This window comes from Delphinapterus leucas, chromosome 8 (genome assembly GCF_059928025.1).
Source record: "Delphinapterus leucas isolate spDelLeu-1000000601 "Yukka" chromosome 8, BTC_Dleu_Yukka2, whole genome shotgun sequence".
Classification (NCBI taxonomy): Eukaryota; Metazoa; Chordata; class Mammalia; order Artiodactyla; family Monodontidae; genus Delphinapterus; species Delphinapterus leucas.
In genome coordinates this window covers 50575465-50597779 of record NC_143136.1, presented here as the reverse complement: position 1 = coordinate 50597779, position 22315 = coordinate 50575465, and the positions used below count along the sequence as shown (strand labels likewise).

The window sequence follows — 22315 nt, the reverse complement described above, 5'->3', positions numbered from 1 at the left end:
TCTTAAGAGTCTATTACTGAACTGTATTAAGCACCACACTAACATAAATAATCAAGAAATATACCTTTGCATAATAAAAATTTCAAATTCTGATTTAAAGAAAATTACAACATACCAAAATATGGAGAGATCTGATGTTTCCACCAACATTTCCACCAGGGAATCTACCATTTTTGTGTGAAAAATTATTGTATTCATCATCTTTCCAAGTTCTCTGTGATCTGAAAGACTAAGTGAAGCCTTAGAGACACTAGTATATGCCTGTAAAAGTAAAGCAAAAAACAAAAGTAGTTTAGGTAATGACTTTAGGTATAGACCAAGTCTACAGGGGGGAAAGAAAAAAGAAAAACACCCACTACTGAAAAATACTTAAAGTTTATTATGAGCAACATCACCTTTTAAAAATTGTCTACAGTGGCCCAAACTTGAAATTCCTATCAAGAATTTCTTTAAATAAACTGAAATACTGTCCATAAAACAGAATCTAATACATGGGTCATTCATCTTGAATGCCCAAAATAAGTGAAGTTACAACATCAAAAGTATAAAACAATGAATTGTCACAGTGTCCCTACCAAAAGAGGTTTTCAATCTATTTCAAGAGAAAACATATATAGGAAACAATAAGATGAAAGTAGGTATTGCACATATTGATTCAGGGAGGTTTTAGATTATACTGAATCATTAAAAACTGGATAACATAACACATTGTATTAACTGATGGAGTCCAGAAAACCACTGTGAAGATGGTAAAATTAGTGTAGGCTGACCAAAAAGGCAATAGGTCTTAACCGAAACCATCAGGATAGGTGGTGAGGGAAAGAAATTCCACTAAAGAGGTACCAACTCACAGAAAGCGAAACCTGCCCACAGATGGTGGACATTTCAGAAGGGTGGAGAACAAGAATAGGAGGGGTGCCTACAGAACAAAACACTGCTCACTATGGCTGTGGTTAGAGTGCAAAGAAGAGAAAGGAAATGGTAAAAGAAGAGATTCAACCAGATCCTGCAGACCCTTGAAAATCATGTTAAAGAATTTAAACTTTTTGGTGAACCACCGAAGGTTCTGTGTGATAGCTAATTATTGTTTAGAAAGATTATTCTTTGTGGAAGGGGAAACAGAGAGGGGTGGGCAGAAAGGGAACTGGAGGCAGAGATCTGTTAGGATGAAGTGGTGGCAATAATCCAGACAGGATTATGCTATGGTCTAGGGTCGTACAATTCAAAAGTGTTTAATCTGGGAATGACTAGATGTGAGAGGCAACAGAGAATTATGGATGATGGCCAGGGTTCTGGCTTTAGGGAGACATTCCTTCATAAATCTCATATGTGTGCCTACACACCCTGCTGGATATGCCAAAAACGCAAGGCCCAGACCACTCACTATCCAGGCCATTTCTGGGGGTTATATTTGCATCTACCAAGCTTGAGAAATAAAGAAATGTGTCCCTCTGGAACAAAGAGCAAGTATGCTTACTGTTGATGACAAAACAGAGGGTTCCTCAAACTCAGTTCTCCTTAGCTGCAAGACATGACCAATGCATAGCATTCATCTGGGTCTCTCTGTACTACCCACATGAGACACGGAAGCAAGGGAAAAATGATGTATATATACTGATGTTCATGCCACTTCCTGTGCAGTGAATTAAGTCCTTTGTCTCTGATCCAAGACCCCCATGTCTTCTGCTAGTACCCATGAAATATTAAGAGACTAAATAATTATTGCTTTTTAAGTAGGATAAAAATCAAACCTCAGCTTCTACAATGGGAAATCTCAGCTTCTACATGGAGGAAATTACCATTCACTGAGGCAGGCACATCACAAAGCAGAGTTTTATATTTGTTGTTTGTGTCTGCCAGTAAAGGGGAGAGAATGAGGAATATGATGGCAGTACTCTAATGGCAAGATATATTCTGGACATTCATCACAAACTAAGTCTAACGGAAGTTTAATTTACCTTTCATCAGATTTAAAGTATAAAGAGAAACCAGTAGTGGCCATGAGTTCAATAAAGACTTCCATTAACTGAGCCTCATTTTAAAAATTCTGAATTAAAATATCACTGTGAAAATAAATTCAGATGAAACAGATGGTGACAAAATGAGATAATTTGATTTAAAACACTCATTTGAAATGCCTGACAACAATGGAAGAAGAAACATACATTACTAAAAAAGAATTGGTTTAAATAAAGTCTAAGATTTGAACAACCCAAGTAAATTAGAAGGCAGAAGAGAAGAAGCTAAATGAAAGAGTGACTGAAGATGCTTAAGGGACTAATGAGACACAGTGGAATGAGATGCCTTAGGAAGCAGAAAAAAATGGCAGAGAATACATGTAGAGAAGGAGAACTCTTCTTTTAAGACTACAAAGACTCCAGTGAAGGCACAAAGCATATTATAACATTCCCCCAAATGCTTATCCTTCTAGCCCTGCTCTACTCAAGAAGTGATATCTATAGAGCTCAGGACATCTCTCTCTGGCCATATGCTTATACCTAATAACTCTTGTCCTTCTACCAAATCACTGATCAAACGCAGATCATTCATATCTTTTGTGAAGATACTGATATTTTCCTTCTTGTAGTAATACTTAACACTAAAAAGTTTCTTTACTTGCCCTTTCCTGTGTAAGCTATTTTCCTATTCAAATTCTACCTATCTTTCAAAGTCTGGGTTAAAACGTTGCTTTCTCTATAAAGCCATTACTAGCAATTCCAACTTGAAAAAACCTTTCTCCTTCCTAAGAAAACTATAATTAATTGTTAATCATACTCTGTTGGTGGCATAATTCAACTTAAGCTTTTAGATTTTTAAACTGCTGTTTAATTTTTCATGTTTTATGCCTTGTCTTCATAGCCAGGTTTATAAAATACCCAAAAGAGGATTTGTACTCTGCTACAGATTATATAATACTACTGTCAATATTTTATATCCTGCATCCTATGGTCTAGTCTGTAGTCTTAGAACCCTCATTGTTGACCTGCTCTTAATAATCTCTGCAAACCTCCTAGATTCTGGACACTGCCACCCACCTCGCACTTCTGCCCCCTTTTCCTAGTTAAGACTTCTCTGGCTCAGTTTTATGTCCCATTATTTCTTCCTTGGTATGTTCTGACCTATTATCACTAAAAAATAAGAACCTACTATGCAATAGAAAGGGGTTGAGTGACTGTATGTCACAATCCTGGTTAAGAGCAATGTTATGGGTTAAATTATGTCCTCCAAAATTATAATCCCTAATACCATAGAATGTAAAGAGTCTTTATAGAGGTAATCAAGTTAAAATGAGGTCATTAAAGTGGACCCTAATCCAATATGATCAGCGTCCTTATAAAAAGAAGAAATTTGGGCTTCCCTGGTGCCGCAGTGGTTGAGAGTCCACCTGCCAATGCAGGGGACACGGGTTCGTGCCCCAGTCCGGGAAGGTCCCACATGCCGTGGAGCGGCTAGGCCCGTGGGCCATGGCCGCTGAGCCTGCGCGTCTGGAGCCTGTGCGCCGCAACGGGAGAGGCCACAACAGTGAGAGAACCGCGTACCGCAAAAAAAAAAAAAAAAAAAAAAAAAGAAGAAATTTGGATACACAGATAAACAAAGGAAGACTATGTGAAGAGAGATAGCAATGTCATTACAGTGTTGCATTTATAAGCTAAGTAAAATTTAAAAATCTCACAGAGGGATATATCAATTCTATATCTCTAATGCTCACTCAGATGCTTTATATTCTGCTGTATGACTGCACTAGACAAAGGTAAAATTCTCAAGTAAATTTTTCAAATGAATAAGTTTAAGAATCCTGGAAGTATTTAATAAGGGTAGATATGAACTGCATCTAAATCTCTAAAATTCTCTGAACCTAAATGTTGGTTTAGGCACTCCCACAAACTAAGAGTAAGAGGCTGAAAGCAGTTCAAACTTTGTGACAATGACTTTAAAAATTTTTGATGTATATATCCTTTGGCAGAGTAATTCCACTTCTATTTTCATTCATTTTATAAGCACTGCTTATGTATTGTTTCAGAGTTTTTTTGTTTTTTGGTTTTTTTTTTGCGGTACATGGGCCTCTCACTGTTGTGGCCTCTCCCGTTGCGGAGCACAGGCTCCGGACGCACAGGCTCAGTGGCCATGGCTCACGGGCCCAGCCGCTCCACGGCATGTGGGATCTTCCCGGACCGGGGCACGAACCCGCGTCCCCTGCATCAGCAGGCGGACTCTCAACCACTGCGCCACCAGGGAAGCCCCAGAGCATTTTTTAAAACAAGAAAATGTTAATTTCTAAACTTTATTTTTAACTGGAAGAAAATAACCTATAATATATACACATTAAACATTTGGGGATGGTGGTATCTCAAGCATTCTTTCCCTGATCTCCCACTAACCAGCTCTGTAATCTCAGGCAAGTTACTTAAAACTGTGGCTTAATTTATAAAATCTTAATTTCTAAAAATATGCTGTTGTAGAACACAGATCAAGAGACAGAGAAGTGTCTATATATTTTGACACTGGAAGGAAAGAACCTAACAAAAGCAAAAGCACCTCAGGGAACTAAGCAGACTGCCAGAAAACTATGCTCTTTCTATGAGTGCTTCCTGAGACTCTATTCATCTAAAAATCTCTTCCTCAAACACATGGTGCTTATATTTTCACTTTTAATTAAAACACTTTAAAATTTTTTTATGTTGCAGAACAGTATACAGTATAACCCCATTTATAGGTTTGAACATCTAAAAGGATACTGCATAGGCCAATTATTAAAAGTTAATATTTCTGGGGAATGAAACTGGGAAAAGTGTGAATTTTCCTTTTCTACTTTATCTCTGGATACTTTGACTTTTTATAATGAGAACATATTATTATTATTTTTAAATATACAGTTATTGAAAATACCATGCCAGTTTCCCCATAATTACGAAATATTTAAGGGGCAATTAAATTCTATCATTAAATTTACAGTACATACAAAAATTTCAGGCTCGAATTTTAAAAAGTCCTTAAAAACTATTTATGTGATGGTTATATTTTGAATAAAAACTTTTTAAGTCTAATATTTATTTCTGCATTTCAGAAAAATGAAGCTTTTAGCACTAGATCAGGGGATGGTAAACTATGGTCTGTGAGCCAGCTGCCTGCTTTTATAAATAGTTTTATTGAAACACTACTATGCCCATTTGTTTACGTATTAAATAAAGCTGCTCTCACACTACAATGGCAGAGTAGTTATAACAAAGACTACGTGGCCCAAAAACCTAGTTATGTAAAAAATATGATACTGTAATCAAAACTTTTATACTGGTATAAGTGAGAAATATATTTATCCAAATTTAACAACTAATACAAATTGTGTCTTCTATATATACAACTCAATAGCAAAAAACCAAAACAAATCAATTAAAAAAGTGCAGAGGATCTGAATAGGTCTTTTCCCAAAGAAGACATACAGATGGCCAACAGGTACATAAAAAGATGCTCAATATTACTAATCATCAACTCACACCTGTTACAATGGTTATTATCAAAAAGACAATAAATAACAAGTGTTGGTGAGGATGTGGAGAAAAGGAAATCCATGTGCATCATTGGTGGGAATGGGAACGGGTGCAGCCATTATGGAAAACAGTATGGAGGTTCCTGAAAAATTGAAAATAGAACTAACTTATGATCTAGCAATTCCATGTCTGGGTATTTACCTGAAGAAAATGAGAACACTAATGCAAAAAGATATCTACACCCCTGTGTTCACTGAAGCATCATTTACAATATCCACAACATGGAAACAACCTAAGTGTCCACTGATGGATGAATGGATAAAAAAAGTTGTGGGACACACACACACACACACACACACACACACACAGGAATATTATTCAGCCATGAAAAAGGCAGGAAATCCTGCTATTTGTGACAACATGGATGGACCTTGAAGGCATTGTGCTAAGTGAAAGAAGTCAGACAGAGAAAGACAAATACCATATGATCTCACTTATATGTGGAATATAAAATAACAAAAAAACAAAACAAAATGAACAAAAGAAAAAACCAAACTTGCAGGTACAGACAACAGATTGGTGGTTGCCAGAGGCAGGGAGTCAGGGGTAGGTGAAATGGGTGAAGGTAGTCAAAAGATATAAACTTCCAGTTACAAAATAAGTAAGTCCTGGGTATGTAATGTACAGGATGGTGGCTATAGTTAATAACACTGTATTATATATTTGAAAGTTGCTAGGAGAGTAAATCCTAAAAGTTCTCATCACAAGAAAAAATAAACTTTGTAACTACATGTGGTAACGGATATTAACTAGACTTACTGCGATCATTTCAAAATATACTTATATATTGAATCATTATGTTGTATACCTGAAACTAACAGAACGTTTCATGTTAATTATACCTCAATAAAAAAAAGTTTCTTTCATGAAGTAGACTATGTTAGTTATACAAAAGGAGTCTTTTCAATAGGTATATAATAATGAATATTTTTTTCATATTGTTATGTTTTCATGTTAACTAAGGTATTCAATAACAAAACAGAATGACAATGAAAATTATTCTTACCTGTAATCTAAACCAATCTAATCTCATTCCTCTGAAATCAAATACTTCCCCGTCTTCAACTACAATAATAGAAAAAAGATTACAAACCAAATTAATGTAATTAAGTTGTGATTAATATAATTTGTAATAATGTAATTATACAAACCTATAATCACATTTTAAAATTTAAGAGCTAAGACAATTCCACTTCTGGACATATATACAAAAGAATAAAGCAAGGTCTTGAAGATATGTGTACACTAATGTTTACAGCAGCATTATTCACAACAGTCAAAAGGTGGAAGTACCAATAAGTCCATCAACAGGGGCTTCCCTGGTGGCGCAGTGGTTGAGAATCTGCCTGTTAATGCAGGGGACACGGGTTCGCACCCTGGTCTGGGAGGATCCCACATGCCGCGGAGCAACTAGGCCCATGAGCCACAACTGCTGAGCCTGCGCATCTGGAGCCTGTGCTCCACAACGAGAGAGGCCACGATAGTGAGAGGCCCACGCACCGTGATGAGGAGTGGCCCCCGCTTGCCACAACTAGAGAAAGCCCTCGCACAGAAACGAAGACCCAACACAGCAAAAATAAATAAATTAATTAATAAACTCCTACCCCCAACATCTTAAAAAAAAAAAAAGTCCATCAACAGATGAATGGATAAACAAAATGTGATATAAACACACAATGGCACATTATTTAGCCTTAAAAAGGGAATAAATTCTGCCACATACTACAACATGGATCAAATGTTGAGGACATTATGCTAAGTAAAATAAGTTAGTGACAAAAAAGACAAATACTGTACAATTCAGTTATGTGAAGTATCTAGAATAGTCGAACTCATAGAAACATAAAGTAGAATAGTGGATCCAGGGGCTGGAGGGAAAGGAAAATGGGGAATTGTTATTTTTTAGAGTTTTAGTTTTACAAGATGAAAGGTTCTGAATATTTATTGCACAACTATGTGAGTATACTTAACACTACTGAACTGTACGCTTAAAAATGATAAGATAGTAAATTTCATATTATGTTTATTTTGCAATTTAAAAATAATTTAATAGGTAAGAGTGAAATAATTCTCATATCCTATAAAGATGATAAAGGAGGCAGTTATGCTAAGAGAAGTGTAAAGTACAGACTTCTCTCCTAAACCCTGTGACTCTCAGTTTGCTTACATGTCAATTTAAAGGACCTAAAATAGAGCATGAGGAACCCTGCAAATAGAAACTTTGGATAGCATGCTGAAGTCCCACAAAATAACTTTATATAAACCAAACACAACCAGGCAAGGTTACAGTAGATTCATTACTTAAGTGTGATAACTATAAAGGTTAATAAAACTAAATAAATTTATTACTCAGAAATTTTCAAGGTTTCTGATACCTTTTACTTAAAGATTATAAAACTAGAACATCATATCAGTCTACTGGAATAGAGTATTCAACTAATGGAGAGGCAGTCTATTATATGACATCAACTTTTGAGATGGACAGACCTGAACTTAAGATCCTACTGTAGTAGTTAACATCTGTTAGAGTGTGGGCAAACCATGTTAAATAATTGGGAGGTTAACCCTCAAACCTTAAGTTTCCAAATCTGTCAAATAAAAGTAGTAACAGCTTTTTAACACTGATGAGTATTAAATAGGATAATACATATAAAGTGCCTGCCCAGATTAATCATTTTATTAATGGTATCCATTATTGTCATAGGTAATGCTTGGACCAAATATACACTTTGTTACGATGTGGAGTGCTCATTTTTCTTTATTATTTTTTTATATTACAAAATGCTTTTTTCCCCCTGCTGAATAATAAGAAATGTTAAGCTATACTTCTTATGATTTTATAATCATCACACATCCATTTTGGAAACCTTTGCTTCAGAATGAACAAAGTTAAAACAAAAGAGAACAGGTTAAATATGTCCCAAAATAAGATAAGTAATTCTGTAAAAACTAACTGCTAAATCCTCTCCTTAATAATCTAATTTGAAACCTGATTACAAGAAAATGTTTTTATTTAAAAGACTTATTACCTTGTTTTACACTTAGAGAAGTCATAGTGTTCACAAAAGAGGACATGATGATTGATTCATCTTCAGGGCAAACAGAAAGATTCTGAAAATCAAAAAATAATGATAAAAACATCTAGCTGGGAAAAAAACTCATAGGTCCATCAACTGGTAGATGGATACACAAACTTGCATATCCATAGTATGGAATATTTTTCTGCAATAAACATTCCTTTCTGGAATGGAAGGTTGATACACACAATAACATGGATGAATCTCAGAAACATTATGCTAATTGAAAGAAATGAAAAACAAGAAATTATATCATGACAATTTCATTTATAGGAAAAACTTTTTTACAAGGCAAAAGGTGACAAAGAGCAGACAAGGGTTGCTGGGGGTCTAGAGAGGGAATCAACTACAAAGGTGCAGAAGAAAACTTTTAGTGTTGGAAATGCTCTACATCTTGACTGGTGATGTTACATGAATGTATACAGTTGCCCAAATTCAAACAGTACACTAAAAATGGATGATTTTTATCATATATAAATTTTACCTCAACAAAATTACGGCCAAAAAAAAAATCCCTCTCAAACTGGCTAAAAAAAGTGAATATTTGATAACTGCATGTAAAGTAGATGCTAAATGATTAACTTTTTAAAAAGTGGATGCTTAGCTCACAAAAAGCATAAATAATTTTCAAAACATTAAGACTTATACAACAATGTAAATGTACACAAGGTCCTATACTATACACTGAAAAATGGTTAAAATGGTAACTTTTATGTTATGTATATTTTACCACAATTTAAAAAAATTTAATACCTATTACAATGAACTATTTTAACAGGTTAATCTTAGTTCTAAATTTAAATCCTAACAAATGGTTAAAAACACTATGCATATACTTTACAACAGAAGTGGGTGGTAAAAAGCATAGACATTTGAGTTAAGACTTGAGTTCAAATAGTGGCTCTATTACTCATGAACTGTGCAATACTGATCAAGTTACATAAGGTCTTTTTTCTTCACTATACCTACCGTCACAAAGTTGTTGTACAGAAGTAATATACTATCAATAAATTTGCCAATTATTAATATTAGTATTATTATTGCTGCTGCTACTACTATTACTATAATCCCAGAAAAAATAAAAAATTAATTTTCTCAGTATTGTTAAAATCCAATTTATATAAAAGACACCAGAAGACATGGAGTGACTTAAAAATTCTAACACTTTAACATAAATCTGTAAAATGTATTAATAAATATCCAACTAGTCATAGTAAGTTTCAAAATGCCATGAAACCAAGAGTCTGGTTTACTTTTTTAGATTGTGATAGCACAGTAGACTTTGGTTTATCTGGTAAGTAATAACTATTCCAAAAAAAACTGCAGCAAAGCAATAACACTCTAAGCATAAAATCAGCTTTTCTATCCCCCCTTTTAATAGACATTATTAAAGGAAGCATATGAGCTCCATCTAGTGGATAAAAGAAATAAACTAGTTTAGGATAGTAAACTATAAACTGTATATAATCCAGGGTAAACAATTACATGAACAATTTTTTTTAATTTGCATTTTTAGGTAGGTTTGAAAGAAAATTCGGATATCAAAGTATGGTTATTTACGTGGAAAACGACTAGTTTTAGAGTAGTCTTAATATAAAGATAATTCGTGATGCTCTTCCTCTGTACCATATGTTAGCTTATAGTAGTTTATAGACATCTGATTTTTAAAAATGAAAACACTGAAATATTATTTTCCTTACAGTCAATTTATTTGGCATAAAAATAAATCTATATTAAGATTAAAAAGACTGAATCAAGAAATTATGGAAAGCAAAAAAATGAAAAAAGCTAAGACTAAAAATCAACAGAAGAAAATCCAAACTGAAAATAAAATTAGGACATTTTATTAAACTACGACATCTAGATGAATTTTTTTTTACTCACCGTTCTCTAACACACTATGCAAAAAGATTTATCTTCTGTTTTCTTCTAATACTTAATTATCAATTATAATGTCTCCATGAACTCTTCTTGATCTCCATAGCCACTGCCCAAGTTCAGGCTCTCAACAGCTCTCACTCAGCCTACTACAGTAATTTTTCTTCTGATCTCTCTGCATCCTCACTTGGCCCCCAGCAATCTATCACCAACACTGAGTCAGGGTGATCTTCCTAAGTATTAAATCTGATTTATGACTAACCTCCTCCTTTGCAAGACCCTCTATAATTTGGTTACTGTACCTCTCTACCCCCAAGATAAAGAATTATTCCCTGCATGTGTTCACTATGAGTTTTATACACACGTAAGCATAATGCCCATCACACTGAACTACAACAAAATGTTTTTGCCCCTCTAGATGATGATCCCCTTAACAAAATATGACCACGACTTACTTACATTTGTATCTTCACCACTTGGCAAAAGATTACTTTGGTAAATGTTTACTGAGCAAATAAATCAGTTATTAGAGAGGAGGGAAATAAGGAACAAAAGGGAGAATATGACATAATTTTTTACCTGCACAAGTTCATTGAGGACAACAGCATCAAAGCCAGAAAGGTACTGCACGTAATACCTCTGCATTACAGGTCCGTATTTCCTTACATGTGCTCTAAGCTCTTCCATGTAAAATATTAATTCAGCAATGTGCCTTTTTAAAAAAATTCAAGAAAAATATTTCAAAAATTAAATTCACTGTTATCAAGGAAAATATGAAATGCCTTTGATATTGCTACATTAAGTTTCTTCCTTAGAAAAAGCATTGTTAAATATTTAATGTCAACTAATTTCTTTTTATACTATTTCATATAAATAAAGAAATCATGGAAAGCAAAAAAAAAAGCTAAGAATAAAAGACTGATAAAGGAAAATACAAAATAAAAATAAAATGAGGACATCTCATAAATACATCATTAAAAAATCATAAATGAAAGAAGATTACAGTATTAGGGAGAAGTAAGATTTTTCTGTATGCTCTTATTTCTCTGATTCATTTACCTAACTTGTATTGAGGGACCGTGGACTAAAATGAGAGAAAGATATTACAAATGACACAGTTGCAACTCCATTAGGATTCTTATTCAAATTTTTGTGTAGTACATAATTTTGAAACATGAATTCCATAAGAAATACTATACTATAGCAAGAAAACAAACAAGAATTCTATGACCACCTAGAGTAGTAAAGAGAAAACATTTAAAGCCCTAATTCTAAGCTAAAGTTGACTTTGCATTGTAATTCATATCACCTAACGATATATTATAAATATTCCCTCCATTACGACAAATATGAAAAGCCTTAAAAAAAGTTTTTAAAAATAATGTTACTTTAGTCCCCAAATTCCATAGCCCATAAATCAAAATATACAAAAATTATACTTTTTAAATGTTGCTAACTTACTTATCTATAAAGTCATCTGCACTCTTCTTTGGCATGTTATCTGCATGACGAAGTAGCCAGATAATTTCATCACGGGCAAAGGATAATGCCATAAAAACAAAAAGTGCCTGATAGATATTAAAAAAATAATAATAACATTATTTACTCTCATGCAAAGATTAAAAACAAAACGTATTCATAATCTTTCTCCAAGTGAAAAGTCATTAGCAAAACTGATAATACCAACTTTAAAAGACAGAAATGAGAAAACAGAGGAAAACTTCAATGTATCAGGGAAAGCATGCACATAAGCAAGATGTGAGGAAGATGCAGGAAGGTCTGATTTACGAGTGCCAAGTCAGCAAATCCACTCTCAGCTAAATATAAAATCCACTTATGTAGTCCCTGACTCAAAGTTTAGTAAAATTTCACAGAGAGAAGAAAAAAATTTTTTAAATTTTAATATGACACACTGATTGTAGTTGAAATAAGGATTAAATCAATTACCTTGGGACCTAGCAAGCCAGGTTGATCAGAGAGGACAGTAGCCAATTCTTTCAGTGCAGACCTTAAAAACTTGCGTCTTTCTCTGTGCATTGAACCGCTATAGGGAAAGACACCCACCATTACAGTTTATCTGTTTCTAGTAAACTTATTATTGGCAATTAAATAACATCATTTCAGGGTCAACTTCCAAAGTTTTCTTAGGAAACAGAAGCCCTTACAAATATCTTCTATGTGTTTGTCATTAAGTGACTTTCCAATCTCATCTTTATCCCTGCCTTTCTTGTGCTGTTTTTAACCATGCTTATTTTCTTCTCTCTAGCTATCAAAAATCCTACCCAAACTTCAAGACCAATCCTTCAAGAAGTATTTCCCAATATACAGATGTCTATTTCTGAATAATTTCTGCCAGTTTAGTACCATATAGACTAGCACTCTATAAACTATACTGTGAAATCCTCAAAAGTATTCACTGTTCTATTGTATAGACTTGTCACCCCCACATAGAATCAATAAATATAACTTAATAAATATCTGATAATCTATATCCTCCTTTATTAAGTATATTCCTATTAAATATATAAAACTGACTAAATAGGGGCCTCCCTGGTGGTGCAGTGGTTGAGAGTCCGCCTGCCAATGCAGGGGACACGGGTTCGTGCCCCGGTCCGGGAAGATCCCACATGCTGCAGAGCGGCTGGGCCCGTGAACCATGGCCGCTGAGCCTGCATGTCCTGAGCCTGTGCTCCACAACGGGAGAGGCCATAACAGTGAGAGGCCCGCGTACCGCAAAAAAACCCAAACAAAACAACAAAAAAGAAACTGACTAAATAAAAGCTATATTCAATAAGGTACTGGGATGAAATCTATTTGGTGCTACTGTTCAAAAACAGAAAGATGAGGAAAGGATAATCATAAATATTCATGTACTAGGTATCTTAAAAATAAAATACAATTTAGAAAAATTTATTCTCACACATTAACAAGGAAAAAAAAATCACAGAATATTCTATAAATTCCAACTCCTCATACTATTCAAAACATACACCATTCCAAAAAAGTTTTAAAATTTAGATAGTTGCAAAAAATAAACGGCCACACACACACCACACACACACCATATGCCAAAAAACTAAGTATTGATAGAAGAAATATGCAACACCAGAAATTAAGCTGTGACACAACAGATTAATTTTAGAAGACATATTAAAACCCAATCTTTGCCTATGTGACCTTAGGTTCCATCTCTCTAAGCTTCAGCCTCTCATCTATAAAGCAGGGATGATGACACCTGACTCAAAAAAATACATCTTTCATGATGCCTAATCTATAGTACCTTTACAATGTCAGTATAATTCTAATGACAAGCTCTCTTTTAACTGACAATAATAAACACATCTGGTGTAATATCTAAGAAGAAAGCGGGCAAATGTTTTGATTATTTTGCTACACAGGGTCGCTGCAAGGAATATTAACATCGAGAGAAAATATGGAGTACTATGGCACGTGTTAATGAAGGATAAGAATTACTACTCCTCACTATTTATACCTGTTTTATATAATAAATAAAGGGAATAAAAATGCCTTACTTTTAAAAGATCTTTATAAAAGATAGCTGAGACACCATATATCTGCCTAGGGTCTAACACATGAATAAGTCATAATCATATGTATTTCTGTAGGTCAGGAAAGAAATTCTAACACATTCCAAAGTATGTTATTTGTACTAGAGAATCATTTTATAATAATATAAGTACTTTATTCAAGTGAAAAAATGCACAGGAAATAATATACTACAGTTAGCAATGAATAAAGATGATTTAAATTCCCAATATCCATTTTACAGCCTAAACCTAAATTCTAAAACTTCTTGTGGTTTTATATTTTTACCTGTGACAATGGTGCTTATCTTTCTCTGCCTTATAGAAATACTGATGGATCAGATAATGTTATCTCTACATTACCTAGACTTACTGGAGAAACTATTCTATACAAGTATATCATACATAACAATTAAATGAAATATCAAATTATTCATGAGAAAATTGAAAAGTTGTTCAAACATCTTAAATACACTAATTTATATATTTACTAATAAAAAATATTTACTAAAATTTGGGAAAGGTATGGGATTAACATACTTTGAAAAGTAAATATCATTTGGGAGAGTGTAAAGATATGTCCATTTTCATGAAGTATCATAAAAATCATCATAACTTGCAAAGTATTGGCACCAAAGCATAGTGGCAATAAGAGAACTGAATGATACCAAAATAAAGTCCTCTGTATAGTATTCCTTAGAGCATTTTTAAAAACAATTCAAAAATACTTAAAATCTGTCTGCATTAGCACCAATACAGAGACGTTGGTGTTAATACACTGTACTCTGGTACAGATACAGAGGTTATAAACTTATTCCTCATTGGCTGAAAGTCCTTCACTTCTACGACCATATCTTACACACCATTAGTCTGCACTCACTTCAACAAAATAATGCTTTAAGAAAGGAATTCTTGATTAAAAGTTCCACAGGTAAGTTAGAACTACTTACGCATGTGACACAGCTGCCTCTTTGCATTCTCTTATGTCATTAATACGCTTATTATAGCTATGAGCAAAAAGAAAAAAAAGGAAATATGTTAATCTTAATTTGGTCAATAACAGTAAAAATAAGTTAGTCAAATACTAGTCAATTAAAAATGTCTTATTATCAACAAGAAAAACTGGCCTTCAAACTGGAAATACATGGAAGAAGTCTATCCACATCCTTTTCTAGCACCTTAAGTATCCAATCAACTATTCTTAGAAAAATAAATCTCATATTATATTAAAATCCAGTAATAAAATTAAAATTTACCACGTAGATTTTTATTTTATTAAATACACTTCCTTAAACCCCCAATAGAGACATTAAAATTATACTTCTAATATAATTAGCAGCGATTTCCAAAACTTGGAAGTGCTGACAAAGCTATTACTTCTGGCTTTTTATCACTTGACTTTTTATGCTATCTCGTAAGCATAAAAAAATTTCTCAAAGGACACATACTAGTGATCAGTACTAGTGACTGTTTGGGAATACGGCTTTTGTGGTGGAGAAAACTGGGGCAGGAAAGCATTTGACTACTTTAAATCATTTTAAGGAACAGAATTATGGGTGATTTTTACTCACCATTTTTAAAAAAACACTTTTTTTTCTGAATTAAAAACATTTAAATAAAAGAAACTGAACATCAACATCAAACAGTTTAAAGGTACCATCTAAAAAATAAACGCTAATAAATATATGTTAATTTCCTTACTACTAAACGCAAAAACTCAAAATTCCTAAAATGTTAAAGAAAAATTATCTTCCTGACAACCTGGCTAAAACCACTTAGACCAAGAACTTCAACTTCTAAATTAAGTACGCTAAGATTTTTGTGTTCTTTAGGGAAATGTCTAAAATACACTAATTCTGTAATCGCTGACCTGTATAAATAATGAGCTTTTATACTTGTGGTCTGACTTGTAATTACTATAATAATTCACATTTTAAGTTGGATCAATCACTCACGATTTAATAAAAAATTAAAGCTTTTCAACTTTAAATACAGAGATTCTTAAATGGTAAATTTAACAAAAATTTGCGTAACAAGGGAATTCCCGGGCAGTCCAGTGGTTAGGATGCAGGGCTTTCACTGCTGTGGGCCCAGGTTCAATCCCTGGTCAGGGAACTAAGATCTTGCAAGCCATGTGGCATGGACAAAAAAAAAGGCGTAACAAAAAGACAATCAGTTTCATGATGCCATTAAACTTATCTGTACCATATGTACCATATGCTCACTCGATATATGGAGGCTGTCTGGTTCTAAATGTTTACATATATTTAAATATAATTCCACAGACAGGATGTCAGTATGCTAAGACATCACATAAGTTTCAGGATTTTTGAACTGAATCAATCAGAAAATGACAAAGCCCACAACGACACAGGATATTTCCAGGTGCTCCATCCTATATAATAAAAGGTGAACTAAGAGTTGAAAATTACAGAGGGTACTGTTTCTCGTACTATGACTGAGAGACTACCTGCATGAGAATATCAGAATCACTTATGGTGACAAAATCAAAACAGCGGTCACTTGAGAAGGCTAGAGGGAGAGGGATCAGGGGTGGCAGTACTGATCAGAAAGAGGCACAAGAGAATTTTCTGGGGATAACGGAAATATTCTGTATCTTCATCTAAGTGGTCACCAAGAGTATTCATATGCAAACTTGTTGAGCTGTACACCTAAAATTTATGCATTCTTCTGTTTGTAAATTTACCTCAATAAACTACTGGGGGGGGAAGGGCAGATTTCTTTAATCTCTCTAAGATACAGATAAAGGAGATACAGAAGGTTAGAGGTGATGCCCAGGAACCTGGATTTTAATTTGCATCCCAGGGTACTTCACATGCACACTAAAATTTGAGATAGTATAGTGGCTTAAACTGTCAGTACTAGACATAGCTTTACGTTTTAATAACTAATAGATTTTTTAAAATCTCAATTTCTTTAGGACATTACTGAATTGGATATGAAACAAATGTAGGTAAATTTCACTTCTATGAAGCTGCTGACAAACCCAACACAATTATTTAATATTTTCAGGTTCGGGGGACCCCCAGGATATTTTAGATGCTCCTAATTTCAAAACATTTTAAAACCAAGCCTGAATTCAACAAATGCAGGCATTAAAAATTCCAAGAAAACAAATTTGAGGATCATTTGTGTTACAGGGAATGAATCACTTAGAATACTTCCTTATTATAAGGAAACATGATTTCCTTTTTGCAGTGTCTGACTTCTGTACTTGTTATAATTAATTTAATGAAGTGTTTTTGATTCATATACTTTTCTAAATGCAAGATATTCTAAAATACACTTGTAAAATAGCACTTCTAAAAATTTGAACTCTTAAAATGTACATTGTGCCTTTAGTAATATTTATGTCTAAAACCATATTACAATATGCAAAACAGTACATATCTTCTTTCTCCTAGAATGTACATTTTGAAAGGGCAGGAACACTAGATTTTTTAACCTGTGAAATTACCTGTAAAAAATATCAGGATCACTGCTAAAAACAACTTGGTGTGACTGGTAAGTTGGTATAGGCTATATCTTCTTGCGTAATATGATCCTTCTCTATCCCCAAAACTTTAATAGATATTCCACTCACTACTCTTCTCCAAAAAAGACAAAAAAATTGAAAATGCCATACCCTCGTATGTTTACGAATAAGTCTTCCGCAGCTTTGTGAATGTGGAAAACTTCATCCCGAAAGAGAGAGAGGCAAGAGCTACTTTGAAGAGCTAGCTTCCAAAGGTTCAGTGCTGTTGCATCAGTATTTAGGATCCCATGGCACAAAATAAATCCAACTTTAAACAAATGAAAAAGAAGTGCAAATATAAAAGTATTCCAAAGTTAGATTATTTCAGTTACAGGGTAGCTTTTTAAAAGTAAAGAAACATTAACAAATCACTAAACTGAGGCTTTTAAGTGACAGTTAATAATACATATACATACAAGATACCAGCAATATTTCTCTTTTTCAATTATAATTTTCTGTACTCTGCAAAACCAGTGCTTTGAACCTACACTGATGAAATGGGAAAAAATGTCACTTCTGGGTTGAGAAGGAAGCGGTTTTAAAAAATGAGTAAAAGATACTTTAAGCCAGAGATCAGAAGCTACCAGTTCACACATAATACAGTAATCATTACAGTTCTTACAAAAACTGAAAAAGCTAATCTACTCTTCTAAATCTCCAGAAGAAATTAAATAGCATCTCACATTTTCATAGCAAATTATAGTTACTAAATAAGCCCTTTGACATGATTATCCTATAGTGTAGAAAGAACCAGTGGTATCCTTTTCTTATAATTGAAGAAATGAAGGTCAATGACTTGACTAAAGTTATACTAATAAAGTATTAGAGCTAGACTTTGCCTCAAGCAGTTACCATTAAAGTCCAATATTCTTTCAATATATTACGCTGCTCCCTATCATATGAATTTTGAGTATCTTTTACCTTCTGTCATCTAATTTAGAAATCCTACACAAATGTGTAATGCTGCATGTTTGTTGATGTCCTCCCTAGCGCTCTATTCTAGGCCATAGAACCTCATCTTTCATTCTTTCAACATTACTGAGTGCGTATTATAAACTAGGTACCGTACCGGCCAGTTACAAATTCAATCCTGTTTTCTGAGATTTCCCTCTGATTCTCAATAGTCACTCCCATCTTTAAACTCCTGAATCGTTAACATTTAACTTGCCATTTGTCTTTTATTCTTAGCTCAACCTTCCTTTTAAAGGGTCACTATATAAGCAAGCTAACTCTTAAGCATATATTGAGGAGTCATACATACAGAAGTACATTGGGGCTTCCCTGGTGGCGCAGTGGTTGAGAGTCCACCTGCCGATGCAGGGGACACAGGTTTGTGCCCCGGTCCGGGAAAATCCCACATGCCGCGGAGCGGCTGGGCCCGTGAGCCATGGCCGCTGAGCCTGCGCGTCCGGAGCCTGTGCTCCGCAACGGGAGAGGCCACAACAGTGAGAGGCCCGCGTACCGCAAAAGCAAAAACAAAAACAAAAGTACATTGAACTTCCTGAAATATATTAAGATGTTTTTCATACAACAGGGCCCCTAAATGCAAGCCTAATTATTTGATCTAGTACGTAACCAAAGAAATAGAACATACTGTATGAAAATTTTAAAAATCCTTGAGAAGTTTTGTAAAAATTTTTGCCTCGTGTACTGACATTTTTTTAAAAATAAATTTATTTATTTATTTATTTTTGGCTGCATTGGGTCTTCATTGCTGTGCACGGGCATTCTCTAGTTGCAGTGAGTGGGGGGGCTACTCTTCGTTGTGGTGTGTGGGCTTCTCACTGCAGTGGCTTCTCTTATTGCGGAGCATGGACTCTAGGCACACAGGCTTCAGTAGTTGCGGCACGCGGGCTCTAGAGAGCAGGCTCAGTAGTTGTGGCGCACGGGCTTAGTTGCTCCGTGGCATGTGGGATCTTCCCAGACCAGGGCTCGAAACCATGTCCCCTGCATTAGCAGGCAGATTCTTTTTTTTTTTTTTTTTTTAGCAGGCGGATTCTTAACCACTGTGCTACCAGGGAAGTCCCATGTACTGACATTTTATACTCTAATCCCCTTAGTACAATGAAATTTCACTTAGTGCCTTGTACCTCAATGTATACTTAGATTCACAAGATTGCTGCTGATAATAAAATTTCTCTGAGAATATTATCAGTTTCATTATGGGTTACTGTATATTTTACTTTTTTAAGATATGAGTCACATTATACATTAAGATATATTCATTTGTTTATAAGATCAATAAAAGGTAAATTAATTTAAAATAGCCCAAGATTAGGAAGACAATTTATTAACTGAAGCACACATTAACCTCCTTTCCCCACTAAGGTCCCAATAAAAGGACAGGAAAAAAAAATTTTTTAAGCCATAAAAATATTAGAAAACAAGACAGAAGACCAATACTAGACAAGAAAGTTGGAGAAAATCTTTGAAGAAAGAAAGACTGTACTATCAATTTAAAAAGAGGTCTTTCCCAAGGAGTCCTCTTAGTGTAATTAATAGAGTAAGAACGGACCCTGAAAAGAATATCAGGATAAGTTATGGTGCAACTGCATTCAAAAGAGCAGGGTCCTCAACATTCCAGACCCTCAACAATGCTTGGTCCTAGGCTATAATCTAGACCAGTGACTCTGAAACTTTAGCTTTCTAGCAGGATCACTGGGAAGGCATATTAAATCACAGGTTGCTGGGATCCATTCAGAGTTTCTCATTCAGTAGGTCTAGGGTAGAGATCAGTATTCTGCATATCTAACAAGTTCCTAGGTGATACTGCTAGCCTTTGAACTAATCTAGAGCAAAGCTCTAAAGAAAGTAGACCATCTTCTATAGAAAGTCCTAGAGTGGGAATTGATGTCAAAAAGAGAAGTGCACATTTTGACCTATTTCTATTAATTCTACTCAAGGCTCAAATAAATGAAAGCAGCAAAACTGAGTAAACATTCCTTACTTTGGGCAATTGTGGTTATCCCAAATCTGTTTGCCTTTTCCATGCCCAGGTATCCTCCCCTTACGGGAGTCTGTCTTCTGACTCACATCCCTGGCTCATTACACAAAGCCTGCATTCAGCATTCCCTTTTAAGGTAAAGACTGCGGGGAAACAGTCCTATTTAATGCTTGAGGTCACTCATGCCACCTAACTCTACTAATCACACTAGTTCTTTATCCACACATCCATAAACATAAAACAGTCAAGGATCACCATACTTTTGAGCAAAATCAATACTCTGAAAGTTGTGTTTTTAAATCAACAAAGCACGAAAACCTTAACTACCATTATAAAAGAAAATATAAACATCCAAATCTGATCAACATAAAAATTATAATTAATAAAAATGGCTAAGGGCAGGGGGTGTGTGCTAAATTCTTCCTCTTTCATACTAATAACAGTGCTACTCAAACTGCCAGTGCATACTGAGATTAAGTAGAGAACTGAGAGTATTTAGAAACTTTCATTTAGAAAACTTTTCATTGACAGCAATTTATAAGTAGAAACCTAATAACAATCAAATTGTTAGATTAAATTGAATCTAATAATTAAAATGTGGGCTTTTATTTTGTCTTTGCTTATTACTTTATCTGATAATTCCAGTAATTCAGTTCCACTGTATTTTATAAAAGTATCAATCTAAAAATCACTAAAAAAGAAAAACTGGTCCTTCACCAGTTTTAGAAACAGTATAATAAAAAGTCATCAAATAGTACCTAAATGTTAATAAATTAAGAAACAAGAACTATAAGAACTAAAAAGCACAAATTGCTCAAAATTATTCCCCTCTGCCAGTGGACCTGGGGTAGTAGAAAAAATTATAGCAATTCTCATTTATATTATATCTGTGTGTCTATTTCTCCCATAGTTTGTGAACGTCCTAGGAGTGCAAACAAGTAATTTTATCTCCCATGCAAACATATGAGTCATCTATTACATATACTAAAGTAAATTAAGACCAAAAACTTTAACTGAATAAATGCAATATGAAGAAAATCATTAAAAATAAAATAAAAATTTAGTTTGGATGGTCGTGTTGAGAGGAAATATAATGTAGACCATCAGCCTTGGATTTAGTGTGGGTTCTCTGTCTTTGTCACTTACTAGCTGTGTGGACGAAACTTTAGATTCCTCATCTATAAAATAGACCATCTACCCTAACAGGGTGAGTATAAGGACTGAATGAGGTAATGTACATAGAAGTCTTAGTACAGTGCTTGGCACAAAAGTAATACATGTTACCTGTTATTTTTCTCTAAAACTTAAACCTGAGGGGGTAATCAAAAACTAACCAATTTTACTTACAGATAATCCATTTTTCCATGGCATCCAAAGAGAGATATTCGCAAGGCATCTTAAAAAGAGAAAATATAAATTTGTGGCTTAAAGAAATTCTTAAAAAAATATTCTGTACTGAGTCACTCCTCCTCTTCCTCCTGAGAAGTCTGACTACTCAACTCTTGGTTCAAATACCACCACAACATATTTGAAAAGTTGGATGAAAGTTTTATAACCTATATTTATACTTGCAGTCCATAAAGGACAATGAAAGCTGTGCCTCTTTCACATTTACACACCCTGAAACTTTTCTTTAAAAAATACTGTTGCTAAATTGTTTTCAATCTGGTAAATGACTACTTCCAAATTTCCCAAGTCTATTGCAGTTTGCAGTATTCCAAAGGATAAAATTTTAGTCAAGTTAAAGAAAAGATTTATGTACCTCAATGTTCACTGTCTCACCCAAATCA

General features: G+C 34.2%; 1 protein-coding gene across 5 annotated transcripts in view; it reads right to left on the bottom strand.

The window, feature by feature from the left end:
- Positions 1 to 22315, bottom strand: part of NCKAP1 (NCK associated protein 1) — a 100842-nt gene that overhangs the window by 38787 nt on the left and 39740 nt on the right. For 4 of the 5 annotated variants that reach the window (XM_089916594.1, XM_089916593.1, XM_089916595.1 and 1 more), the window contains exons 8-16: positions 21873 to 21921; positions 17693 to 17849; positions 14997 to 15053; positions 12449 to 12545; positions 11963 to 12069; positions 11081 to 11213; positions 8576 to 8657; positions 6553 to 6611; positions 116 to 261 (exon numbers count right to left, since the gene is read on the bottom strand). In XM_089916594.1, the coding sequence (XP_089772720.1) occupies positions 116 to 261; positions 6553 to 6611; positions 8576 to 8657; positions 11081 to 11213; positions 11963 to 12069; positions 12449 to 12545; positions 14997 to 15053; positions 17693 to 17849; positions 21873 to 21921 (887 nt within the window). The other variant, XM_089916596.1, reaches the window with a different exon arrangement.